A 27,572-nucleotide genomic window follows, 5' to 3' on the forward strand; every position below is an offset into this window, starting at 1 on the left:
GCGATAGCTAATGTCAATAGCTTCTGTCAGCAAATAAAACCAGATTTGTTAGATGTCTCACAGGCACTGAGACTATCTGTTCTGCTAGCATCAATCAGGCTGTCTCAAACAGTAATCATCCCCTGCCACGTGCTCTCCTGTGTGCGGGAAGTGCCAGCTCTAGAATTAAGTACATGGAGGCTTATGTTTTTCTTGCAGGTTTAAATTAGGAGTTAACTTCCCAGGAGCTACATCTCTCCTGGTTTACACCAAAGGAAATAAAGTCAGGATCAGGTACCCAGCACCAGTCAGGCCTGACTCCTTAAGTTCTGCATGAGGAATGTTTTCACAGCCTCCCACTCTGACTGCTCCATCTGCAGAGCCTAATGACGGGTGGAGAGCAGCATTCAAGATCAGAGACTGAGCGCAACCAACAGCTCCTAGAYTGACAGCCCTGCAAACAGCAGCATCGACTCACCAAGCAGCCCGACATCAGTAGCAGAAAGCCAGCTTCTCTCTAGCTTGTCCCCTTCTGACCTGGAAGAAAAAGAGCTTAGTTCCAGCGCCATGGCTCGTTAGTGCTGCCATTTCTCTGGTAGCAGAGGGCCCCCATTATACTTRATTTGTCAGTGACTCTTGAAAGTAGCATCGTTAACTGGGCAGGGAGTCACTGGAGTCATTCCACATGTCATAAGAAGCCATTAAATGGTCTCAGCTATTAGCCTGGGCTAGGCTTGAACYGGCGACCTAGAAGCAAAGGCCTGTAGGCCAGTTTCAGACCGCTGAACCAGACAATCTAATGCTCTAGGTGGGTGTCCTAAATGATGTGAAATCATGCATTTGCTCATTAGGTACATACTGTACAGGCTGCTTGCACTTAATAACCCACACAAATGAGGCTATTTCCCGTAACTTATAAGGTCTGTGTGGACTGTGCAGAATATCCCACGAGAAACGTCCATCATCTGCAGAGAAATCCTGGAGACTGAACTCTTACGTTTCTGCTCTTCCTTATGTGTTTTGCAGCTTTTCAAAGGGAAGTTTTTTATCTGCCAGGGRGAGGACACCAGAAACATCACAAATAAATCGGATTGTGCAGAAGCAAGCTACAAATGGGTCCGGCACAAGTATAATTTTGATAATCTCGGCCAGGTATTAATAGAATGGTAATCTGCTTCTTTGCTCCTTTACCTCCTTGACTTAAAACCTGTGCATTATTATCCCAAGGGATTTTCTTTCAGGGCACTACCAGTCACAGTAAATATTCAGTTCACATACACAACACTGTCTCTGTAAATCCCAAATGTAGTGTTTCCAAGCTGGCATACACTTCTTTTCAGAACAGAACAAGCACACATGGCTTTGTGGAGTACTTAATTGCTTCACCGCTACATAACAAACCAAATATACCTTGCAGAAGGGCTCGTCTAATAGAGCCGGACAGTTTCAAACATCTCTGCAACGCAGCCTTGTTTTAGCAGCATGGCAGAGACTAATTAGTAGGGAGCAGCAGAGAGCTGGAGGGTGAAAATAAAGCTGCCTTTGTGTTTGGCTTTGTGGTTTCTGAATTAGCACTCATTGCTGAACCAGGCACTGACATTGATAGGTTTCTGCTGCCAGGACAAACCTTGAGCGTCAAAGTTTCCCATTATCAGCCAGGTGATGATAATCCCTCGATAGGAAAGGGCAAAGAAGAGTAAAATATTACAGGTAAAAGAGCTTTAGTGCAACTATGTGTAACTTCTTTTCCATGTATTTCTAGGCCCTGATGTCTCTGTTTGTTCTGGCCTCCAAAGATGGGTGGGTGGATATCATGTACGATGGCCTGGATGCTGTGGGAGTTGACCAGCAGGTAATGGAGCTGTAAGAAATGAGTTAACAAAGGTGGCRTGCTTTAGCTTTTGTTTTGCAAAATGCTGTCGGCCTCCACAACCAGAGCAGTTATGGGGTTGGGGTCAAGGCTGCTTTTTAATCCAAGTCCTGGGATGTGATAAAGAGTCAAGTGAAAGGTCTGGATTTAGATCTAGCCTTTTCCCCATCCCCACTAGTGTAACCGCATCTATCGAAAAATGAAGGTTATGACTTTTTAAGCTCTTTGGGCATTTCAAGAGAAAAAATCTACCTTGTAGAGGTACAGGTTTGTGGTGGGGGGCTTCTCGTTGCAAAAGGTGCTGCTGTCCTGCTTTGTGGCGGAACAAACACAGTTCTTCTGTACTTGAGGTGGCTTGCATTTCCRGAGGGTTCAATTAAAATGTCCCAGAGGGATCTCATTTTCTGGTAGAGCAGAACACACTGAAGCACCCCAAAGTGAATATCCACAGGTCCTGCTTTAAAGACTGTGGATCTCGCTGCTCAATTTGCTCTCATTTTTCTGAGATTCTGTTGACCTTTGCCATCCTCCACTTTACAGCCAGTCATGAACTACAACCCATGGATGCTCCTTTACTTCATCTCCTTCCTGCTGATTGTGGCCTTCTTCGTCCTCAACATGTTTGTGGGGGTCGTGGTGGAGAATTTCCACAAGTGTCGGCAGCACCAAGAGGAAGAAGAAGCCAAGAGGCGGGAGGAGAAGAGGCTTCGCCGGCTGGAGAAAAAGAGAAGGAGTAAGGAGAAACAGATGGCTGGTCGGTAGTCTTTCCACATCTTTCTGAGTCCTACTTGACCTTCCACACAATCCCCTTCTCCCTCCCCTCCCTGCCTAGTGTCTGGTGATCATTCTTCTCCCCAAAGCATGTCCAGCTATGAAATTTGCATGAAGGAAATAGTGCCATTTTAGGTTGCACAAGGAGCCATGGAAACCTTTTTAATGGCTGCATGATTTGCAATGACCTTTCTCTTGGAGGTTATTTAAATTAAAACCAAAAAAAAAAAAAAAAACTTGTGAAATTCTTAGCAGCTTTTATTATTGGTTTCCTTGGAGGTTATTTAAATTAAAACAACCAAAAAAAAAAAAAAAAAAATCAGACCTGGAGCTTCTTGGATAGCAGAGCTCAATGTTACACAAATAGTGACAACTGCGAAGATCAGCAGTGCCGGATGGCACTATAAATCTTCTGAGTCAGGAGCACTGTTGCTGATAACTGGATTCACTATTTGGTTTATTACAGCCTTGTAATGCCACAGTGATGTTACCTGTCCCATTTATCAAGCAGGTTTATTTATTGGCACAGTAGCACCACTGCTATTCAAGCGTGTAATAAAATAATGGAGCCGTCTCATTCTAGTAATGCTTAAAAACCCCTTAGAGATACATATCGACGCATTTGCTTGAGAAATACAGATTAGAAAAAAAACAGTCRAGGAGACTAACTAATTAAACAAAATGGCATTGATGCAAATTCAACCAGCTTCAAAGCTCAACGTGCAAGCTTGCAGCCTTGTCTGGAGGAGGCTTTAAAGGTGAAAGGATGCTAGACCTCCGCTCTGTCAAAAATCTAAAATCTGACATTTGTCTTTTATTCTTTTTTTCTTTTTTTAACTTGGTTGAAAAAGTAAGAAATAAGTCAGCCGGAGGTCTCAGGGCAGAGGTACTCTTCCTCGTCTTGCATGCTTTCTCTTCTGAGTGACCTTTCTCCAGGGCTCTCTATGTCCACCGTCGCACTCTTTCCCTCCCCGTTCAGCCTGCCTCCTGTTTTCTCCATTTCCCCTTTCACATCTCTTCTCTATCTTTGACAGACTTCAGTACTGTTTAAGAGGCTGTCTGATCAGGTGCTTGTTCTGAACACTGGTAATACTAAGTCTGTTTTATTTTTTTTAATGGTCCGAAAGGTGTTAATTGTGCAACCACCTAACACGGATGTGTCTCGACCTCTCTCAGTGTGGCACTTAAGCAGCACTTCCCTTTGGTCATGTGTTTAAAAGTCCCGTCAGTCTCGCAGGTTTTACAATAAGGTATATTCACACCAGCCTCTGGGTATCAGACTTTGATTTACGCTAAGAGCCTGGCTTGCTTGATACACGATGGAAAGATGGAGGCTTCCCTCGGCAGTGATGCAGGGCACTTAAGACTTCTCTCAGTTAAGTGGGATACAAATGTAAGGAATTTCTTTACTTTTACACTTCAAGGCAATACTTAGAAAGCTATTTTGGTCAATCTAAGTTCCTCAGCACAGTTTCAGGCAGATGATTTAGAAAATGTTCTTAAATGCTGGATAGAAAGATCCCTGTTGAAAGTTTCAGTTCTGGAAATCAGACATTTCCTTAGAAGAAAAATAGACATTTAGTTATTATTAATGACCTCAGTTATAATGCTAGAGGAGCTGGATGAAGAAAATACATGAGGCTGGGCAGTTTCCCAGTGAGAGAGAGTCACAAGCCATCCTTGGAGATGTAGCTATTCATTCAGTTCTATGAAATGTCTAATTAAAGAGGCAATAAACAGCTATTTTATTGAGGATCAAATATTKCTGACTACTCAGTCTCTATAAAAACCTTTCAAGAGCAAAGCATGAAGCCCTCCAAATCACTTCAGAACAGTTTTTCCCAATTTGCGTTCAGTAAAATGTTGGCTGTAGTTGACCGTGTCCAGTTTTGCCCTGGGAGTCGGCAGCTGTTGTTGCTTGGCTTCGTTCTGCATGGTGGTAACTTGTGTCTGAGACCACGATCAGGGCTTTGATCGTGCCAGCAACTGCCTGGGGCTCCCTTCCAGCCAGCAGGGCTTCCTGAGTATATCCAAATGCCCAGATCAACCTGTGGAGGTCTGTTTTTGTGTAGAAGTCTTAACCGGTTGCATGGTCATTTTGCTCATAGACTCTTCACATGAAGTTACCAATGGGACATCTGAAAAAGAGAAGAAGGGGTAGGGCTCCAGTGCAGTGAGGTCTAGGCCAATGCAGGACCTGTCACCGTAAGGCGTGCTGGCCCAGCAGGACACTTTGCTCTACCTCAGGTACAAAGTCCATCCTTGAGAAACAAGTATCTCCTCCTCCGTTATCGTCAAGCCAGGGCGTTCTCCGGGATCCCCTGGGTCCACTTGCGTACATGGGAAAAGCACAGGAGCCCTTTGCTCTGTGCCAGAGCTTCCCGAYGAGCCCACGTACCTGAGTCTACCCACCAGGGACACAAGGAGAGGAGGCTCCAAGGAGATACTGGTGGCAGGGGCAGCGCAAAGCTGTGAGCTGAGGAGAGCGCGAGAGACGYAGCAGCCGCTGAAGGGGAAGGGAAGTCTTGCTGTGTTTCCTGCCCGATGATTAACGCCGTTTCGTTCTTTTAGATCTAATGCTGGATGATGTATTAATGGAGAGCTCAGCCAGTGCAGTGCCAGGTACTGGGAAGTCGTCACGTCTCGTCCCCCGTGAATGGCAGTGCTGTGTAACTAACGGCTGGCCACCGCTGCTGTCGGGCGTCCCACTAAACCCTGTGTGTGGTGCAAAGCTCGTTTGCTTCCCTCATGGCACACGCATACCATTTTAAACTGCAGGGCTGCAGACCTCACTCAGGGCTGACACTTGCAGATCCTTAATTTCTGCCTTGGTCATGTGTTGTTTTTTTCAGTCATTTTTTTCTGGTTTCGTTAAAATGCTGTCAGACCTTTGTACCTTTTTTTTTCTTTTTTTTTTCCTTATTATTATTTACAGAATAATGACTGACTGTGAAACAGGCCCTGTATCACTCACCCTAGATTTTGAACCACAGACCACAGGAGTCTCTGAACGGCCTGCAGGAGTGTCCCTGGGAGGCAGGCGGTCTCTCTGAGGGAGGGCATTTCTCCAGCCCTTGCTCTTTGCTCCATGAATGCTGCGCTTCAGGGAAGCGCAGTATTTTCCAACGGTAAAATTCAGTATAGTGCAGAGCCTTTGTGCTTTAATGGAGAGATCAACCCCAGGCTGACCCTCAACACGGATGCAGGTTTTATCCTTAGGGGTAAATTCCTCATATTGGTTGAAAGCTAGTTGGAATTTTTCAGGTTTCAGTTGCATATCCTACCAAAATTTCTTGGCAAAGATGCACAATGCCAGTATTTGCCCTGCTTCCCTCTAGCTCTATGCAGTTCCCCGGGCTCATCTTCATACAGAATTGTGAAGTTTCTTGTGTATAATCCATGAAGTGTCTTGTAAATAGACAGAATAAAGACGCACCTTCACTTGCTTTCCACGTCCTGGAGAGGCTGGATGAGCTGTACTGAAAACTGCCGGGGTCTAGCGTGGGCGCCCCGGCTGCCTGCGCACCCACCCCTCCCTCTGCAYGCCTTCTTCGCCCGGGTGCTGCTCCGGGCTGCAGATCTGTCCCTTGCTCTTTTTATTTTCAGAAGAAGCTTTGATCTGGCAAGCGTTTTGTTTAATTCATAACTTAAGAATATTAGCCTGAATAATTTAAGAGATGCCAACGTAGGAACAAATATAGCTGTAATTTTCAACAAAAAAAAATATGCTAGGAAAATATGCCATTAAAACTCTCACCTGCGAGAAAGCTCCCGCTCCTTGAGATGGGGAGCAGGGCTCCATCCATCTGTCAGATAGCGAAAGGATTTTGAGTAAATAAAAATTTGCAAGAGGAGGCCTATCGACTTTCCCCGCAGATGATAGCTCAGGGAGACAGAGGTTCCTGTCTGTTACTTTGGAGGCCTCGTTCAAAGTTGTCACAACATGGTTCAATAAATCCTGAACCTCTTTCCCTTTGCCGTTCCTGTCTTCTTTGCCTTCCTTCTTGCTGTTCTTGGTAGAGCTGTCCTCTGCTGCGACACGGGGCRTCGGTCCTTGGGACAGCACCGAGGGGTTGTGTTCTCGCTGGGTTTGGGGGATTCTTTTCCTTTTTTATTTGGTTTCAAGTCCTCTTCTGGTCATACGCAGTTACATCAAGCCTGTTTTGTTTTATTGTATTTTTTTTTTTATGTGTTGAACTCATTCCAGTCCCATCCGTTATCCAGTGCAGACTCGGAATGAACCTCACGGTTCGCCTTTAGAAAGCGGGCGACTGTCAGGTCTGTGCTTTGTGTTTCCTTTTGTCGCCTTTCCTTTGGAGGCGGCATTAGCGGATATGCCACGCTGCTCTTCAGAAAGACTGCTTTCTCGATCYGGCTGTTTGTGATATTAGGGAATCAATACGGGGTGTCGCGGACGAACCTCCTGCAGCTCAGGGAGAGAGCTGAAGTGGCGAACCCAAAACTTCCACGCATCTCGGCACTCACAAAGGGCTTCTTTCCTCTTTATGCGAAGATAAGATGGGGTATTGTGTGTCTGTGCTGGGGCCTGGGGCTTAGTGAGATGTTATAATTTTATTTTTTCTTTTTCTTTTTTGTTTGGATCTACATTCTGTCACAACAGGAATCTTCTCAGTGAAAATAATTTATCATTTTCCATTTTGCCTTTTTTTTTTTTTTTTTAGTAAATCCATTCAGTACAATAAAAGCCAAGTAAAAAGCTGTGTTTAAATATAAAAGTTCCTTCAGTGCAAACTACTTTCTTAACCTAATAATATTCTTGGTACTGTTTGTAAATCCAGCTGCGTCATGGGCCCGTTGCTAACTGGGTTGCTGCTGTCCTCCAGATATGCTCCGACCTACAAAGCAGTTAATTCCTTATTATAGAGAAGGAAAAAGATGGGGGAGACCTTAATGGAATTGTCCCACTCTTACAAATTCCAATTTCCTGTGCCCACACRGCTCCGGCTGAAGAGTGACGCTGGGGAAAGTGGCAATTTCTCTCTTGACGGAGCTATATTCAGCGCCAGCCGGGCTCCTTGAGTGACAGAACCCATTTCGGAGCCGTCCGCTCGCCCCGGCGCTGCCGAGCAAACGTGCTCGGTGGGAAGAGGCGGCTTCTCCCGCAGGCTCTGCACCAGCGCTGGCGAGACCGGCGGGCCCCCGGCCGGCCGCGCTCCGCTTTGGCATCGTGTGGAGCCCCTCGGCTCCTGGGAATGCCAAARAACGCGCCAGTTTCCCGCGCTGTTTTTCTGAAAACGCGGAGAGACAGCGGATCACACGCTAAACCATGGCGGTGTCCAGCGGAGGTCGGTGGAAAGGCACCCWGCAAGGGCTTGGAAATGCCAAACGTTCCTTATGCAACAGCAAGGATCGCTTCCTCTCCAAATTGGCCTGGGATGAGTGTAATTAGCCGGGAAGCCAGGAGAAGAGCATGGCGAGCCTCCGGCTGCCCACGGGAACAGCCCGTGGCCAGCGCTGCCCGCTTCCCAGCTCTGTCAAGGGAGTCGTTTGCAATTATAACCCCACTAGATGATGCAGAGAAGAGAAGGGAAAAGTCCGCTCAGGAAACGGCTGGAGCTGAGGGCCCATAAAAATGATAAAGTAAAAGCGAGTGCCCCCACCGCTGGGCAKCCCCTGCTGCCGCAGCAGCTGCCTCAGACCACCGTTTCCCAGGACTAAAGGGCAAGTGAGGCTCGGCAGCCGCCTCTCAGCAAGCTGCGAAAGCTCGTCCCTACCTGGGAGAGGAGTAAATTGCCCAGGATCCGTTGTCTGAGCTAATTTTCTCTAGTGTAACTACATCTGAATCGGAGAAACCTCTCCCTCCCACTCTTGGCCTCCAGCCACGGTGAAGCAGCTTGATTTACATCCTGTTTACCAGCCTGATGTTTCGTAGTGGGCTTTTGCTGTATTTCCCCATCTTCTCACATTCTCATTCTGCCAATTCTTTCTTTTGTTTATTTGCTYTCCTACTCTTTTCTTTAACCCCACGTGTGCCGGGAAGCCAGTTAACCTTGCTAGTAATAACCAAGACTAATCCAGAGCTCTCGTTGTTCTTGACACAGTGTATTGTAACAGTTCAGTACTGTGGTGTTGTGTTAGTTGTGAAGTTCACCACCTGGAGCTTAACAGATGTCTGTATTTCCCAAGATGTTGGTATTGTTGAGATCTTTATTGCAATAACTATGAATGATACTGTGTGATAGGGGGCAGGGACTTTGCACCTGGGTAATTATACATGAGTAACACCCGATTTATATGCAGAACTGTGCGGGTCGTCTTAATAATCTGTATTGATATAATAGCCAGAAAAGCAGTTCATCTGTTCAGAAAGTTCCCTGCCTACCTAGATACAGTAGCTAATTGCTTGTGGGCCTCGGACAGCATGCTATTTTTGTTTGTGGCTCATCTCAAGGTAGTATCTGTATTGCACTAATACGCATGGCCGGCATGCAGGGGATGGTGAAGCTAGTGCGGCTATGATTCATAAACAGGGTTGACAAATCCCTTCTTAATAAAGTTAATGGTGRAGGATGACACATCTGCTGATGCTAATGTACTGAGGCTGCAAGCGTGTTCGCGACAGCAGCATCCAGCTTCAGTTAGGGGAAACATTTTGGCTTTGGAAACCTGAGAGTACRTCCTGTGAAAAGCTGAAAGCAGCCTGGGTATTTGGGAGAAGGGGGAAAGGGGAAAAAGCCTTTGCAGATAGAAGAGCAATTAACAACCCTGCTTATAAAGTCATGCACTAACTAATCCAGGTGCAGGATCTCTGCACAGGAGATTTTTTACAACCTCTCTCTAAATCCTCTCTATGTTCTACCAGYGTCAGTGCTATTCTGTAGGATTTGGAATTACCTGTCAATCAAAGCTAAGAAAAATTTGAATTCCAGTGTAACTATTCATAAGTAAATCCACTGCAAGAAAAGGCAGAAACATTGATATTTTTCTTTTTGAATGTGAACTATACATATATATAGRAGAAGTAAGTGATCCAATTATGATGGTGTTTTGTTCTGATATGATGTTGGTTCATAAAAATAGGCCCTATTCCTAACTTAATTGTATTCAAACATTTTAGTTAATTTGCTACTCCTAATTTAGCATAATGTGATCGAGATATCTTGACTTTATGGAGATTTATGCAGACTCTGAGATATCTGACAAAGTCTTATGAGTGAGTCAGCAGGCTACGAGTCTGCTCTTTTCTTTTTTGTAAGCRCTCAATAGATTCAGCATTAAAATTCATTTTATAGACCTTCTCATCGATATTGTGCTTTAGCACTCCAGTGCAGATCACCTAAAGCACACTGCAGACCAGAAAGTGAATATTAATACTGCCTTTTATTTTATGACCCTGAAGCAGAATTTTGGAAGTTCCAAAGCCCTCCAGAATACAGCTGCTAAATGATTTGTCTCTCTGGTTCCTGGGCTATACTGGAAAAGTCTGTCTCTGTGGAAAAAAACAAACTTCTCCGATTTTCTGAATCCTGTTATGAAGTTGGGCGCACAAGATACCATTAAATCTATGGATCTGATTGCAATGTCATCGGCTATTGACAAAGTGAATTCTATTTCTAGGCAAAATTTAATCTTCTAAAACCAGTTTTCCCTTAGGACAACCCAAACCTGTGCTTTGTGGCTTCATTCTGCCAAACTTTTTGCTTGGAGTAATGTATCAAACTGTACATTAACTTGGCAGCACTAAATATCAAGCCATGTAATTCTTACAGCTCAATAATTTTCATAACCAGTTGATCATCTAATTACGAGAGTAATATTATACTCTGAYATATTCAAGACAGTCCTTTCCACTTCAATCTGCATTATAATGCCTCCTTGAAAATTGTACTGAATTATATACTCAGCCTTGGCATTTCCTCATTAGAGATTAGGTGAGTAAATGAGTTTATCTCCAGGAACATTCAGGGTCTAAAGAGCGTGTGTCATCCCCGATGCAGCTGAACACCAGCGTGAGTTGCACAGTGAAATCTATACTTTGATAATCGTGTGTAGAAGGAGGATCATTATTTTCTAATCACAAAGGCTGACTGATCAGTTTTCCGTGGTATTTTTACRGGCCGTGTCTCAGGGCTCTGACAGCCAAAGTGTGGAATTTTGTTCTCCTCGCAGTTTACAGCAGAGAGCATAATTTGAACGCATTACTTCTCTTTCAAAGAGCACCAACTGAATAACCTGTGTTTTTTAAACCATTGTTAGTAAAATCCTTCCTCGGCAGCTGATCATTGATTGGCCTTTCAGATACCTTGGGGACTTTTTAAGATCAGCACCAGCAAAAATTGTTGTTTTAATTTAAATTAAATTTAATTTAGATTTCTCTACAATGAAAGCACTCTTTAGCACCAAAATAAACCCAGCTCACCTCATCCCTGATGCTATAAGGCTGAGTATAGTGCATGTCCCACCAAAGATGTTTAATGGATACTAGGTGATGGGAGCCCAGCTGTGTATTAACTGGTAATGTGCCAGCTAGAAAGAAAGAAGAAAAAAAAAAAGCCGGAGTTTTGCTGTAATCAGTCTAGAGTTTATCATCTTTGGCGTCTGGAGAGCGAGGGTGAATTGAGTGCAGCCAGATGCAGAGAAATGACTTGATGTGCCTCTCCGCTCTTGTCCTCCCGGCTCTAGAAGCGCAGTGCAAGCCCTACTACTCCGACTACTCCCGCTTCCGGCTCCTGATCCACCAGATGTGCACGAGCCACTATCTCGATCTGTTCATCACAGGCGTGATCGGCCTCAACGTGATCACCATGGCCATGGAGCACTACCAGCAGCCGAAGGTACCGGGGCAGAGGGGGAAACCTGCTCGGCAGCGGCCGCGTGGGGTTAACGAGCKGGGCTGAGGCCGTTTTGCCGTCTGGCCTCAAGCCGAACCTGTGCCTTGCCGTGTCGGGGTCCTGTCCTACCTTCCCTTCTAGATGAGTACAAACCAGCTGCTTTGGAAATGAGGATGGGAGCATGTTTGTGTGAGCAGTGGGAAAAGATCGTCTCTGAAATCGTCCGTCTGATCTAGCCATCGCACAAAAAGGGAAAAAAGGAAAGGAAGAATAGAAGAATTTGTGAATTTTTTCTTTTTGTAAAGAGCCTATTTTCCCGATGTCCCGTGGGGCTAATCTTCGTGAGCTCTGGATTATACACATTAGCTGGGCCTTAAAATACATTTCAGTATATTAGTGGATGAGGTTCCTAGGTCTTGGTCATATTCTGAAAATAAAACAGCCTGTCCTGGGATGTCAAGGCTCTCGTGCGTAAGAATGAGATGGAAATAGCTGCCTTTGCCATATAACTTGTACTTATTTTTATTAGCCACTTTCAGAATGAATAAATATAAGACACAATAGGAGGAAATATTCTTTAGGGCTAGACAGGACTTGAATACTTAATGTGAAAAAGAAACCAAAGCAAGGGGAAAAATACCCTCCAGCCTATCATAAAGAAGCCAAAAAGTAAAAGGGCACAAGCCCAATTTATTTTTTTTTTCTGTTCAGGTCACCTTTAAATACCCTGGAAGGCGCATTGCGTGATTCAGTCATTTGGTGATGAAAAAGGTTGTTGGCTAAGGAGCTGGTATTGGAATYGCTCTAGGGCATGCATCTTGCCACAGCCACTTCACAGCTACATTTTCTCTTGTGTTATAAAAATGTTGAGTAGGCTTTTGTTTTTAATTTTCTTAAGGGAAAATAACATTTTGTCTCTAAGCCTCTGGTATGTAACATCTGGGTTAYAACTCGAAGCTTGGGCTGTGCTGAGATGACATTAGGGTTCCTCTGCTGAGAGTTGGGTTTGAGTGCCTGGATGAATCTGGCCCCAAAAATCACTCCACCTGGGGTAGCTGATGGCCATGATCCTGCACATATTTAAAAGGCTAAACGTACCAGAAAACTATATATAAAAACTAATGATTTCTCAGTATGTTGGTCCTGTGAGGGGTTAGTAGGGGGATACATGGGGCCACCTYGTGAGTGAGCTGCTTGCCCAGGAGAGGAAGGGTCTTTTGCTGGCAGAGGTCRGGTCTCCTGCAGTGTTGCAGTAGGTTCTTCCAGAGCCACAGCTTCCTTCACCAGCTGAGCTTGCACTTGTTGGGCAGGTGAAGTGATTTTTCTCCATGGATGCTGAATAGTAGCCTGAAGCCAGAGTASAGGACTTAAATCCACTGTCTTGTGATTTCTCCATAACCTTCATTTTTGGTCGGAGGGCACTCCATTGCCATCTCCCACATTCCCTAACAGTGCCCCTCTCCCAGTTATTACCAYCCCATCTTCCAGCAGTGGGAAACTCGATGCACATTGCTTGCTACAGGATGCTGTTACCACCACACTTCTTCACAAGCGTGACTTTGGGGATGAAATCAGCTTTGATGTGATGTAGAGCCTGACAGCACATGAGTTGTCCTAGCCAGGAGACACCTGCATTTAAGCAAGGCTGTGACACCTGCAAAGGGAAGAATGAGCAGGGGAACACCCAGGGAATTCAGTCCTGYCTGCCATACTGTCCGCCTGTCTTGCCAAAAGCCCCAGATGAGGAGTAAAGGACAGGCTGTGACAAAGAAAACCATGGAGACAGGGCTCATGCAGACCCCAGCCAGCCCACAGCTCTTGCAGCAGTGYGCAAAAGAGTGAGTGGACTGAAAATCAGCTTTCTGCAGAGAGCATAAGGGCTTTGCACTGATAACACCTGCAAATGCAGCAGTTACTATCACTCACTTAAGCGATCACAGCGAGGGCTGTGTCATTACCAGCAGCGGGCAGGCCCACACGGGGCTCGAGTCGTGCTTTGGGTTAATGTCACCTCCTCCTATGAATTATACCAGCTGGGCCAGGGCCAGGCAGAAATGCCAGCTTTGCGCTTTCTGAGGAACTGGGACTTTTCCCTGGGACATTAGTCATCCCGAGAGAAGCCACATATGGAGCCTTTGGTCTGTTGTTACAAAATGAGTAACGCTGGTGAGACGAGAAGAGGGCATGTTTGCTGGCAGCAAAGCCCCTCAGCTGAGCAGGCATCTCACCTCAGTGCTGTGTCCGTGTTTTAGGTTCTTGATGAAGCCCTGAAGATTTGCAATTACATTTTCACTGTTATCTTTGTCCTGGAGTCTGTTTTCAAGCTGATCGCCTTTGGGTTTCGGCGCTTCTTTCAAGACAGGTAACAAGGCTAAATCCGGGCTGTATGGGGCAGCTGCCGGGCTTCTGGAGACAGCTGGCCAAATTCGGTGGTGCTAAAGCGCGTGTTTTGGACCCCTACAGCTCTTCTCAGAGCTGTCAGTTAACAGCTGTGACCCCTTTGGGATTGAAACAGGGGCAGGTGGGCAGTTAGGGGGGTGAGCTGGGGAGATGACGATGCCTGTGAAGGAGTGTGACTTGCACCAATTTGGCCCTTGATGGGTGGACGAGATAAGAGCGGGTCACACTGCGAGTGGCTGATTCTCTTTTTGCACCAGTTTCATGTCCACATAATTACAAAGACCTAGCGAAGTGACCAAATTTGTGCCACGAGAGAGAGAACCCGGTCCTGAGCGGGCAACGGGTTTTCTCAGTGGAAGAGTGGCTAACGAGAAAATTAAAATGACAGAAATTAAAGAAGGCCCCCCGCAGTTCAGATCCTGACACGAATCCTTTGCGTCTTTCCCTTGCCCGGTGTGATTTTTGTTACAATGATTGGGCATGGGGTCTGAATCTTTCTAGGGCAAGTCCCACACTGAGGTCCACGAGTGTCGTGTCTAGAATAGGCCAAACAGCTAATGCACAACCCGCCCCGAGGTCTGCAGCCTCTGGTAGAAAAATCTGTCCTGCATTTGCTTTTGCTTCCCCTCAGTCAAGAATATCTTTGGAATTAGCTGATATTATAATRCACTGTATTAGTTATAATGATTTCATAACATAACTGCTTTTGTATAATACCCTCAGAAAAATGCTTCAGATTCATTTGAGTGTTAGCACCACTGAAATGCCTGGAATTCATGTGAAACAAGCTACCTCCCATTGCCAACTTCTTAGTAGATGTTAAACTTCACTTTGTGTCGTCTCCAGATGGAACCAATTAGATCTGGCAATTGTGCTGCTGTCTATCATGGGTATCACTTTGGAGGAGATAGAGGTGAATGCTTCGCTACCAATTAACCCCACTATTATCCGAATCATGAGGGTTCTCAGGATCGCTCGAGGTGAGACAAATAAAGCTCAAGTGGCTTGTGTTTGAGGGGTGCCAGGTTCCCACCAGGAGAGAGTTAACTATTGGGAAACGCTTCTGTGGCACATCCCCATCGCAAAGTGCGCAGTTCTGGCATCAACAATCTGTAAACAAATGAAAGAACAATAGGGGAAAATGCTTGAGAGGAGCCAAAAAGCTGAGCCAGCTGACTATGTGTTTCTATCTTGAGGGAGCTTGAAGACCGAGAGTGTAGGGAAAAAAAAAAAAAAAAAAGAAATAGCTGTGGATGCATCTCCCAGAGATGAACCTGGAGACGCATGCTTGTCRAGTGAAACGTGTCTTAAGCAGGATTTCGGAACACGTGACAGAGTACATAGGCTTTAAAGGACAAGCATCTCATGTATTTCCCGCAGGGCTTTACATCTCGTCACTTTGTGACAGAACGTGCCTCGTCACTCTGCATCCATCTGTCCCCTCAGAACTGCAATGTAAGAGCCACCAGCGCTGTGCRGCCAGCTGCCCGAGCGCCCGATCTTTCAGAACTGAGCACTGGCAGGCCCCGATGGTGCGGATGCAAACGCCACGGAGGTCGGGCCCTTGGTAACGGCTCCCGGGCCTTCCTGAAGAGCAGCGCTGTGCTCTGAGGCATTATTGCTATGATTACGATCCTCATCTAAGCAAAGAAGGAGCTAAAGAAGAAATGAAATGGTTGCTGTGCCTCAGGAGGGAAAAAAAAAAGTGTTTTTCGTGTGCGTTGGATCCCTTTCAGAATTAAAAATATGTGCAGTTTCCAATTGGAAATGCAAGCTTCTGGAAAGGATGTGTAAATCAGTTCCTCAGTGAATCATATACGCATGTGGGTAGCCTATGGAAGTGGGAARGCAACCCTGGAGCTGGGAATTAATTAACCAGAGGAAGAAAAGAAATGGGTCCAGCATAGGTTAAGTGGGGAAAGGACGTTCCCTGGCATGTGTTTTGGCACTAGGCTCAAGACCCAAGCTGGAAATAAGCATAATAGGCAAACTGCAAAGCTAGTATAAAAGGCCACCGATGGATAGAGCTCCTCGTAATTGCTAGCTTCGAAGCAGACTGAGAAAGGAGCATGCCTGTACCTTTTAAACCTCCTTATTCCCCTCGGTAGCTGTAGCTGGTGTCAGGTGAAATGGCCATTCTTATGTTCCTGCTTAGGTGTCAAATTGCCCATCTCAGCAAGAGGGAAAGAAAAAGCCAGACAGAACGATAACCCGTTCTCAAAGTCTCGGGGTAGGTGATGCTGTTATTCACAGGATTTTAATAGTATCCAAGCAACCAAGAGCACTGTAAAAAGGCCTGGAAATACAGCAGCTAATGGAGAACACTTGACATGATTTCATATTTCTCTTCCTATAATCYGTGGCGCCTGTGAGAGGGACTGAGTTTGTGCCTCTATGCTAATGCTGCCGTTACCATATTGCAAACATGTTTTCTGCAGTGCTGAAGTTGCTGAAGATGGCTGTAGGGATGAGAGCCCTGCTGGACACCGTGATGCAAGCACTGCCCCAGGTAACCTACTGCCATATCAAACCCCWCCTAGTCTGGCCCAGAGCTAATTTCTTATTGCAGAGGAATGCTAATCATTTTATCTTTACTGTCATTAGAGAATCCCATTTCCCTTCAGAAGCTCAGTCTGAGATACAGTCCTTACATTGAGGTCATTTTTCCCCTCAAGCGATTTAAGTTTTGGATTAAAGAATACAGCAAGAAACAGGTCTGGAACAAAAAAAATCAATGAATATTCTTTTCTGTGTGTTTTTTCCCCATGTCTTTTTCTCTTTCCAGGTGGGGAATCTGGGTCTTCTCTTCATGTTGTTGTTTTTCATATTTGCAGCTCTTGGAGTGGAGCTGTTTGGAGACCTTGGTGAGTCCTCCCCTTCCTCTGCCCCGGGGCGCTGGGTGGTGGGGAGCTGAGCAAGGGTCTGCATCTAACAGGGGCTCTTCCGCTTGGTCTCGCAGAGTGCGACGACACTCACCCCTGCGAGGGGCTGGGAAGGCACGCCACCTTCCGAAACTTTGGGATGGCTTTCCTGACTCTCTTCCGAGTATCGACAGGAGACAACTGGAACGGGATAATGAAGGTAAGAGACCAATGAAATACGAGTTTTGTGTATTACTGCTTAATTCAGAAGCCATCCACTCTGCTCCAAACCAGTAACAGAGAGCAGCTAGGACGTTCACATCCTGCAGCCAGGATGCGGCTGCTCATTTGTGCACTGGGCAGAGTCTCTAACGTTTCTTCTCCCTCCTGCCCGGCAAAGCAGTGCCTGTATTTGCAGGCTTCTGGCATACTCCATATATTCCCTTTGCTTCCCTGAGAAAGCAGCTTAAAACAAAGGAGAAAAAAAGGAACTCATCTCTCCAGTAACATCAGTTCATTTKGTCTTTTTTCCTTAAAAGTCTCTGGTTATTGTTCCTATCATCACTGATATTTGTATTTGTTCCCTGGGAGAACCTGCGTTTCTGAAAGAGAGTCTCTAGCAGGATATAGCCACAAGGCACGTTACTGTGAAGAAATCTGCTCTAGGAACACACRGGGCACAAGCTCCTCTGAAGGAATTGTTTTTCTGTCCGTTTGTAGCCCATGCTAAATGAAAGGTAGCTAAACTYTTAATGAAAGAGCGTTAACTGGTTGAAGGAGCGTCTGCAAGGCCAGCTACTGTGCAATAGCCGGTGGGYTGTAGCTGTGCCCTGCTGTGCCCAGATCTGTCTGCCATACTCTGGTGTACTTGGTCTCTAACCTAGTAAATCGGTCATTCCAAGCTGAGGCGCTGGCATGAGCTGGGCCTTTGGGAGTACAAACGTGTGGGTGTCTACAGTCACACATGTCCATGAGCAGTTTCCTCTGAGCCTGCCTTTAGTGACTAACACTAGCAAATTTCATGTCCAGAATGGCAAATCTTCTGTGTTTTCTGTATGGAGGGAGAATCCATTTGAGCCAAATGACCAGAAAGCAGAACTAGGTCCATGCTGGCTAACTGGCACCTCTYCGTGTTCCTCCATCATTCTCTCCCTGTTGCCAGGACACATTGCGAGATTGCGACCAAGAGTCCACCTGTTACAACACTGTCATTTCACCCATCTACTTCGTCTCCTTCGTGTTGACGGCCCAGTTTGTCCTGGTTAATGTGGTGATTGCAGTACTCATGAAGCACTTGGAGGAGAGCAACAAGGAGGCTAAAGAGGAAGCAGAGCTCGAAGCAGAATTGGAGATGGAAATGAAGACTATCACTCCAGGCCAGCGCAGCCCCTCAGACATCTTTGTTTGGACTGGCAGCAATGGTGGAGAGAGACCCGAGAGCCCTCAAGGATGCACCAATCCCCTGCAAATCAAGGTGGATTCTCAGGTCTCATTAGTTTACCCTGTGGTGAGAATCTCAGTTGGAGGGTGAAGAGGGGTTGACCTGCCTATTTGCTAGGGGAAGACATGCACGAGTCAGTAATGAGGGAATGGTTGTTCAGTACGTCAAGGGGTTGTATTCCTCGCTGTCTGTTGATTAATTGTTGTGTGGTGTGGGAACCGATCCTCCGAGGAAGAGACCCTAGTCAGGTCTCCATACCACCACGACACATCTGTTCAGGGGTGAAGAGCATTGCATTTGTTATGGAGATGTGCCCACCGAGCCACCAAGTCCAGTACTAGCTCCAAATTTGCTGTAATCCAGAGCTTGGGATAGGCCATTTGTGGGAGCAAAATCATGACTGCAGTATGTTTGCTTTTCTAATGAAAGCCATTAAGCATAACATAAAAGAGGAATAAAGCTTTCCTAATCTTTGCTTAAATATTAAATTTGTTTTACACAACCTCAGCTCAAAATATATCCCCACAATCAAGCTTGTAAGAGAAGATTATTTTAAAGGTATGGTAATCCAGAGGGGGCTCAAAGCTGGCTCATCAGAACTGGTGGCAAAGCTCCCATCAGCAGGAGCAGGGCTGTARTGTGGTAGCTGCAATGAGTCATGACAAGTCTCTCCAAAACACAGTTTGAGGAATGAGAGGTGAGGTCAAGACCCAGACAGGTCCTTGGGAGGGAACTGAACCAGAATTATAAAAGAAGAATGGTCCAGTCTTTTTTTAGTCTTAGCTGATTGCAAATTGGGTTAAATTCTACACAGACATCATTAGCTTCTATTACATCATGATTTCACAACAGCGTATCTTGGCCTCTGCCTGGGGTGGACTAATGAGTATTCTAATGCATGAAGAACTCATTTATGATCTTTAGTCCAAGGGTGAGACAGAGTAAATCCCCATTTAAGCTTTCTTTCAATTCCTAAGCTACTGGAAATTTCTAGTGCCGTTAGGAGTCACTGATGTCTGAGATGGAGTCCAAGGCTGTTCTCTGGCACAAGAAAAGAGAGTTCAGGRTAATGTGGGGAAATCCAGACTCATTACATCCTCTAAGAAGAAACAGTCTCTCCCTACTGTTGTTATATATGTTAAACAGAATACTGGCAAACTCCTCGGCGCTGTTGTCCTACATCATTACCCTGGGCAAAAATAAATAAATAAATAAATAAATAAATAAAAATAAAATTGTTTTAAAACAAACCAGTGAGAAGGACATAGTCAGCTCTTCAGTCTGTTAAACCAGTCCTCACTGAAGACGGCGTTGGAAAGAGCTTATTCTAGTCAAAATTTCCAGAGCCTGTTTCTCGCTCTTTCACCCAAAGTCCTTGAAAACCTGATTTTATTCTGATTATTTTTTCTCCCAGACAAAAAATCTTCTTGATGAACCTGATGTTTGAACAYGATAGTAGAGGAATACAATTCCCCGAATGCGATCCTGCAAGGTCGTGTGGTCAGCATGCTCTTTTGCTTGCCTGTACCCCAGGGTTTTTGCACTGTGTGCTGTCTGACTGTAACTACGGTCCTCATTTCATCGTACGTACTGGCCACTCTCAACGTGAAAGGCGCAACTCTTAAATTGCTGCCATGCTGTCTGTGAAAGTTAGACCCTGCTCTGAGCGGTTTTCCACTGTATGTGCTAAGGCTCGCTGGTTTGAAGTTGGTGTGAGAACTTAGGAACCTCAGTCCTCGGCTGGCACGTGAATTAGTGGCTCAGCGAGTGTCAGTTCTGGGCACCTAAAGCTTTCATGGACAGGATGCTCTTCAGGACAGGTTACTTCAATTTATGTGACCCCAGGTAGGGATTTAGGTGTCACATACTAGGTCCTCTTGCTCAAAAATGCAGGTGCGAGTATAGAAATCTTGGAAGTGTCCTGTGGCAGGAGCGTCCTGCGGTGGGAGCATCCTGCAGACGCTCGCAGCACCGAGTATCGCAGCGCTGCTGGAATGGCCCTACGGTACCGCTCGGGTACCAGGAGTAACGGGTTATATTCACTCGGAGTGAGAATTATGCCTGAAGAGGGGCCTGAAGGGGAGCATCGTGTGGTTCCCGGGGCAGTCGGCTGCGGTCCCGTCTCTGCTAATGTCTGAGAAAGCTTCACTTCTGACTGTGATATTACTGCACTGTTCTCTCTCCTCTCCTGCCTCACCTTTCCCTCCCTCGTGTTTCGTTACTGCTGTTCTCCCTCAATGTTTCTGTTTTTTATTTTCCCCTTCTATTCTGTTTTTTTTATTTTATTTTTTCTTTTTGGGGGGGTTTCTACAATGTTTCTTTTCTCTGTTTCTCTGTCTCTGTGCCTCGTTTTCTCTCTCTCTCTGTCTCTCTTTTTGGCCTACTTTATCTTTCTGCATGCTATACACCACCACCCCTCCTAGGAAAGGCACTTGTTTGATACCATATCACTGCTGATCCAGGAATCTCTGGAAGGAGAGCTGAAGCTGATGGACAACCTGTCAGGCTCTGTGTGCCATCAYTATGCCCTCCCCGCTCCCGAATATTACAACTCTGAGAACCAGGTTAATATTCCTCATTTCCTGCAAAGTCTCCATCCAAACTCAGTTCGACCTTTAGTAGGTCAAGTTAAAGTTCTTTGCTTTGTGTAATATAGTCAGAGGGATTTGAAGCATAAGTCGTTTTGACTTTTTCTGTGGGAGTCAAGTTAATATCTCATTATTTTATGATGTTGTATATTGATGCAAGAGCAAAAGTACAGGCACTGAGTTTTCCTCTTCAGCACAGTCAATTTAATGAGAAATTTCTTACTATTCAAGAGTACTGTGGGAAAAGGTATGAAGCCTGTTCTTCATCCTTCAGTGGGGTTCTTCTTTTTAACTTGCTCTTAACCAGGGCTCCCATAGCAATACAGGGACACAGCTGCAGAGCTTGGAGTACACTGTGTGTTTTTTCCAAGGTAGAGCCGGAGTGAATAGGGATCATGACATGACCTCTATGTTTTGTACTTACTTATACTGCCTGAAAATCCAGTTCCACATGATTTTACTGAAGAGGCTTCTTGCACGTGGGTCATTGTAAACTAGATCCTCATCTCTGGTCTAAACCGAATTTAGGAAGGTAGGCAGCCCTTAATGATGTACTCCAACTACTTGTGTGCTCCAGTGCTTTCCTGAATAGATACTGTAATATCCTTATTTAAGATTAGTYCACTTACTTCTTAGAATAAAATTCCTATGGTCTCATATATATTATTCTTTCGATCAAATATTATTCCTAAATCACAGCAGTGAGCATAATGATAATTCAAACATAYCAATTTTTCCTGCAGTCAGAATTGAGCAAACTCCATATTTCTTTTTTTTCTTTTTTTTTTTCTGGCTAAAAATAGCAGAATTTTTCATGTTACATCAGGGTGCTTATTTATGGGCTCACTGACACTGTAAATTACCCAACTCTGTGATTCGTTAGAGAAAAGGAACAAGCTTAGGTAAAATGAAGTCCTGCTGCAGATCTTTATATAGCAGGATAACATATCGCCCTCTGATTGCTGCATATCACTTATCAGTGAGGTCTCTTAAGCTCTAGGAAGTGGTTGTCTTTGAGAATTGTCAGAGGACTAGAGATGGGAGCTATGGCRGCTGGGGACAGTGTGAACCTCAGCGAGAGCTGGTTGGAAATTTTTTGACACAACATTTTTCACCACGTAGTGCTGTTGCAGCAGAAATGTTTTGTTTTGACATTTTCGTAATGAAAAAATATAGCATTCAAGTTTGCGATGTTTTTTTTTCTTCTAAAAATTAAGTTAAAACTTTTTTTAATAATTAAAAAATTACACAAATAATTGAATCCATTTCCAGCAAAATGTTTCAATTGACTCAAACTAAATTTTTCGAGAAGGGAGGGGTGATGGAGGRGGCTTATCTTTACATTTTGGCTTGTGAAAACGTTTGTCATGTTTTCAGGCAAGTCAGGAATTTAGAGCAGCTTTAGGACTCACTGAGAGCAACCTGACTAGTAGTAACTACTCCCAGTGGAGCAATTCCACCAGGCTGGAGTTGCTGGTGTCCTCCAGGCTCTTCTGCAGCCATTCTCCCAGCATCCGGCAGCTCTGGAGATTTGGTCCCTGTTGAGGATTGCCTTCCTCATGCTGGCAGACTCCTCAGCTCTGCCCCCAGGTGCCCCTTTGGGGAGCCCATGGGAAGCCAGGAGAAGTCTCACTCCACTGACAGTGGGCAACCACATGAGACAAGGTATCAAATCTAAGGTGCTGAGAGGGGTCTGGCCCTCTAATTTGTCTCAGATGGAGTTTTGAGCCTGTCAAAACTTAATGTTTTTAAGCCTGAGTTCACTCATCACCAGCTTTATTTGGCCCCTCTGAAGTCATTTCTAAGAGTGAGGAAATCCAACTCTTTGACAACTTACATACCACAGATCTGGGCCTCTACGGCTTTTCTTGGAAGATATATTGCTGTTGAAAGGCTTTTCAAGCACATAAGATAGAAATAGTACTTTTTCTAGTTTAAAAAACAKTTGTAAGAAATGGGAAACTAAAAGGAAACACCTGGGATGTGTCCAGACAAGGAGGCCACTGCACACGTGAACCACATCCACATGTTACCTTATAAAATGTTCTCTTCAGCGCCGCCCTCTGAGGGCACGCCAGTCTCCCAGCTAGATACCGGGGGGGATTTTAGGAAGACTGAGCCTTTGCTTCTGAGTCAACATCTGCCTCTGAGGTGCTTGTCGCAGTGACTCTGCTTTGAAGGGGATACTGCAATCTCCATTTCCCCCTTCGCTCCGAAGCCTGCAGTGATGTATTGTATCTCCTATGAAAAGAGCTCTGTGCCTAGGGAGAGATCTTTATCAATGTTTTACTTGAATGCATTTAGCAAGGAAACATTAGTGCAAGAAYCGCACRTCCATACAGTGTTTGTGCAACAGCYGCAATGCCTGTTCCCACGGCCTTGCTGTGAGTCTGAGAAAGCCATCAGGGGCCAGATCTGCGATGGTGTTTGGGTACTGGAAGACGTGGGTGGAGTCCTGAGTAGGACAGTTACTAGTGCTTACACGGGAAGTGAATTACAGTCATAGCTGCCTCGCAGAGAGGGCAGAGGCCCCATAAGCTCCCCAGAGCGCTGAGAAAGGCATCCTCCACACACCGCTTCCGTGCACCACCTCAGAAATGGTGTTGGTGTTGGGGAATCTTCTGAGGCTTCAACCAAATTAGCTCAGAGGCCAAGAAAACAGCAGCATGGCCACTGGAATAGGAGTAACTAGGGAGAAGCTTAAAGATCCTGAAGCCTCTTTTATTTGATCACAGCTAGAAGGATGAATATCTCTAGTTTAATGTGATGTTACTTTTGCTTCCTCACCTATGCAGGAGGAAAACAAAATACAATCCTAGCATTAGCATGTGGTTTTAAACTCCCTTACAACTCATCAGTAAGCATTTTGCAGCTCATCAGTAAGCATTAAGTATGCCTATTCCACTCTTTTTCTTTTCTTCCCTATACTCAGTTTGCTTAAGACTGTCCCCAGTACCAACGTGCATGATGTAGCTACTCCCAGTGTAGGGATATTGCTGTGGTGTCTAGAGCTATTTAGATAATGATATTTTTTTTTTTCTCTCTCTCTAAAGATTTGTGTCCTGATTTCTTATGCTTAATCATCTCTCCCTTTAGATCCCTCTAGCTGAGATGGAGGCTCTGTCTCTGACGTCAGATATTCTCTCTGAAAAGTCCTGGTCCTTAGCTCTGACGGATGACTCTTTCCCTGATGATACTAACACACACTTACTTAATGCTCTGGAAAGCAATGTACATACGCTGGTTGCTGTATAGTCTGATGTTTACAGGGTTCGAAATACTGCTTTCACCTCTCTGTACCTGCCTAATGGCATTTTCAGTTCAAGCACATTTCTAAGTAGAACCAACATTTTCTCTGAAGAGGACGTTGTCCTTAATGCCATTAGGTCTTGGGCTGTTAGCACTCCTGTCCGCAAAGTTGGCTCCATGAGAGGAACAAGTATTTATTTTTATTTTTCCTTTGGTGTCTTATGTAAAAACAAAGTACTTTCTACAAGTAAAATAAACAACAACAACAAAAAGCTTTGGAAAGCGTCAAGGTTGAAATTTCCTTGGCATCTGAAACAAATCAGTGATCCTGAGTGAAGAGACACCCATGAGCGAGTGATTCATGTGTCCTCTGCAGCGGGGTCATCTGCGATCCTGGCATTTGCACTGGATGTTTTTCTTTAGGAACATAGGCATCACAAGGCTTTTTGCGTGACTGGTGCCAGACTGTTTATTTTAAAAATATCAGATTGGGATCTCTCAAAGATGCCACTTTTCCTGTGAATTCTTCTTAGCAGTCATCTCTCTCTCWCACACACAGACATACACACATAAAATTTGGCTTATTTTGTGTCTTTTTGAATTAAATGACCAGTATTTTGAACCCTGTCTTGACCATCTCCTCTTTGAAACATTAGACATTTTTAGCTGTGTAGCAGTCGAGTGCTTTTTTTCTGCTGTACAACAGACATAACTCCTCTTCCAACATTTTTGGCCCCATTCCTGTTTTCTTTGTTGTTGTCCACGTAGCTGCCGTTGGATGTTTGTGTTGTTGGTAAATTTTCCTGCCATTCTAGCTGGTTGTCATCCTAATTAGTACTTGTTTGGGAAACATCTCCTTTAAACCGTGACAATATTTCCCATCATGCTTCATGGCATCATGTGCAAAAGATTTTGTAAACTGTATTTAACATTTTGTATGGGGCATTTTGTTTCAAAATCAGTTTTCTGAAGAGTATTCTGGAGAGAGGGACTGAGAAGAGAACTGTTCTAGTTTTGAATTAGATTAGACAAAAGGGTTTGACGATATAATAAAGCCTCAAGAGTGTAGCCAAGATAAATGTTTAACTTAATGTTTTTCTTTCCTCCGGAAAAAAAATGTAAAACCAGGTTGAACAAAACATTTTGTGAATTAGTGTCCATACCAACAAAGTGTTTTGGTCAAAACAATTTCCCAAACTCCTGAAAAACTGCAAGCTTTCATTAAGATATTTTCTAAATGCACTATTTTGATACTTCCTTTAGACACAGTTTTAGCTGAAAAATATCTCAAACAGAATGTTTTAGTTGACTCAAAATAGTTTTGGTTTGGGATTTTCCTTTCTTTTCTTTTTTTTTCTTTTCTTTTTTTCTTTTCTTTTTTTTTTTTTTTTGGTTCACAGAAAGCTCAGATTTGATTTTCAGTCAAGCCAAAACAGTTTGTTTTTCAGAACTGCCAGTGAACCAAAAAGTCATGTGTTCACACTGCTCTGTTTGGGAGCTGGATTCAGGAGATCATTTTGCAGCCATTTTCACTGGTTTGCATGAAGTTCACCCACAAGATTTCTCCTGAGATGAGCAGAAACTGGAACCCGCTGTGGTGGTGGATCCTGCCAATGAACCCGAAGTATTAAAGGTTGGGTTTGGAGAGGATCTTGAATCCAAATGCTTGTGTTCAAATCCAAATGGTTTTGAACTTGAAACCTTGGGTTTCAGGCCATCTTCAGTGTTTTAAGCTAAATCATATGAAAGCTAAATAATATGAATGCACAGCCCTGAAGGGGAAGCTGGGGAAGGGAGGAAGAGAGAGGCTCTCAAAACCCACATCTCCGGGTTGCCAGCACAGGTCTCGCGCTCCTGCTCTGAGCGATAGCTGGAGCACGTTGCCCCTGTTATCTCGCCTTACCCGGGCTGTGTCTAAATCAGCCTAGTCTCAGGGACTGAAAGTAAAGCTGCATGACAGTGAAGGTGCGTTTCCTTCATTAAACTCACAACAGTGGTCTTCCTGCTTTATTTTTCTTTTTATCCTCCTTTTTTTTTCCTTTTTGTAGATTCTGTTCAATCTTGTCATGTTTTGCTGTGTGTACAGAACATCCCATTGAAATTTTGTTTTTATAACTGGAGGACAGAACTGGAAAAATCTCAGAACACCTATTTCAGAAAAAACAGTGGTGCACTGAGTGAGTGGAAGATTTGTCAGAATTAAGGTTTAAAGTTTTCCAAAAGCAGTTATCAGCTATGTACTGTATTGAACTACAGTGTCACATCTGATTTTGCTGATTTTCAGCAGAGACCTTTTAAAGATGGAATAACTCTTTTCTTAGAAGTGTACAGGGAAGCTGACTTCACTTCCCTTTTTGGCAATACTGTCAAACACGAGAAYACCCAAGAGAAAGCTCTGGGATGGAGCTATTTCCTTATGAAATCAGACCTAAATCTACCTCATTCAATATTGCATATGGGGCTGCCCACTCCAAGACACTTTGGCTGCAAAAGCTCCACAGTCAACACATACACAATAACCCACTCTCGCATTAGATCCCTTCTAATTAGAGAACGGCTTTAATCCTGAAGCAGTAGGTTTGAATATCCCTTTCAATAAAATGGGTTTAGTTATTCATTATGTGAGACAAAAACCAATAAGATTGTGCTGGGAGCCAGAATAGAGGGCATTTTCTGTAAACCAGATTTTAGGCGGGGGGGTTGTTAGAAGAGRAAACTGTAGTCACCTTTGCAAAAGTCTGACTCGCTGGTGAGGGCACCGAGCTTTATTGCTGCTGTCAAGGAGCAAAGTTATGCAAAGCACGTGACCGTCGCTGGGCCTTGAGGCATGATGCCTTCTTTACGTCTCCCTGAAATAGTCATGGTTTATTACTGCCGTGTTGCTTCCTCTGTCGCTGTGGATCATCCTGTGTGACAGTTTAGTGACAGTAGCAAAGGAGGGGTGTAGCTTCCTGGTAGATCCATTCGTGCAACCTGTACATACTGGCGGTGTGCATGCCCATCGTGCCATCCTGATCGCAGTAGCTGTCGCTAGGGTTTCTGGGCACTTCTCCTTGTCCAGCTCCGTGATTGCTTTTTTCCTTACTTTTTCTTTTCCGCCCCCCCCATAGGCAGATCTCCGCTCCAGAAACGACGCGCTGACCCTGTCTCCCAGCAAGGACTTGCTGAGCGTGAGGAAGCCCTCGGTGGGGCGCACCCACTCCCTGCCCAACGACAGCTACATGTTCCAGGCGCCGGGTGCCGGCCCTCGCGCCGCGTCCCTGGGCGAGCGCAGTCCCGCGTGCCACAAAGCACACTCAGGTACGGCCCCCGCCGCTCCGGCACGMTCAGGCTGGCGTTTTTCCCAGGTACTCAACTGGAGGCATCACGTTGCCTTGCATTTCCAGCTAGGCGTCGGTGTCCTGACCTGTCAAATAGCTTTGAAAAGCCCCTCCACCCCGAGCTTTCTGGCAATGCCACAGTGAGAACCTGGCTCGGACCCCTGCTGGGTCCCCTCTGCCTGGCTCCCCCAGGGTTGTGGTCCTTAAGTGCTCATCAGCTCCATCTGTCTCACCTGGAGCAGCTATGGCCCACGAGAAAAAAATTGCAACAGAAAAGCATTTTCTTGTGTCTGTCTTTTTG

The 27,572-nt window shown here is 45.0% G+C and overlaps 1 protein-coding gene across 3 annotated transcripts in view; it reads left to right on the plus strand.

The window, feature by feature from the left end:
* The window catches only part of CACNA1G (calcium voltage-gated channel subunit alpha1 G), a 105,438-nt gene that overhangs the window by 70,395 nt on the left and 7,471 nt on the right, over window positions 1-27,572 (plus strand). The window contains exons 22-33 of one of the 3 annotated variants that reach the window (XM_085304591.1): window positions 1,006-1,131; window positions 1,742-1,831; window positions 2,390-2,603; window positions 11,264-11,415; window positions 13,665-13,774; window positions 14,659-14,792; window positions 16,251-16,321; window positions 16,598-16,676; window positions 16,772-16,893; window positions 17,836-18,147; window positions 20,538-20,678; window positions 27,062-27,251. In XM_085304591.1, the coding sequence (XP_085160717.1) occupies window positions 1,006-1,131; window positions 1,742-1,831; window positions 2,390-2,603; window positions 11,264-11,415; window positions 13,665-13,774; window positions 14,659-14,792; window positions 16,251-16,321; window positions 16,598-16,676; window positions 16,772-16,893; window positions 17,836-18,147; window positions 20,538-20,678; window positions 27,062-27,251 (1,741 nt within the window). The remainder of the gene's footprint in view (window positions 1-1,005; window positions 1,132-1,741; window positions 1,832-2,389; window positions 2,604-11,263; window positions 11,416-13,664; window positions 13,775-14,658; window positions 14,793-16,250; window positions 16,322-16,597; window positions 16,677-16,771; window positions 16,894-17,835; window positions 18,148-20,537; window positions 20,679-27,061; window positions 27,252-27,572) is intronic. The other 2 variants (XM_085304589.1, XM_085304590.1) reach the window with 2 other exon arrangements.

Source organism: Rhea americana, unplaced genomic scaffold (assembly GCF_003343005.1).
Source record: "Rhea americana isolate MKP2758 unplaced genomic scaffold, rheAme1 scaffold_21, whole genome shotgun sequence".
Classification (NCBI taxonomy): Eukaryota; Metazoa; Chordata; class Aves; order Rheiformes; family Rheidae; genus Rhea; species Rhea americana.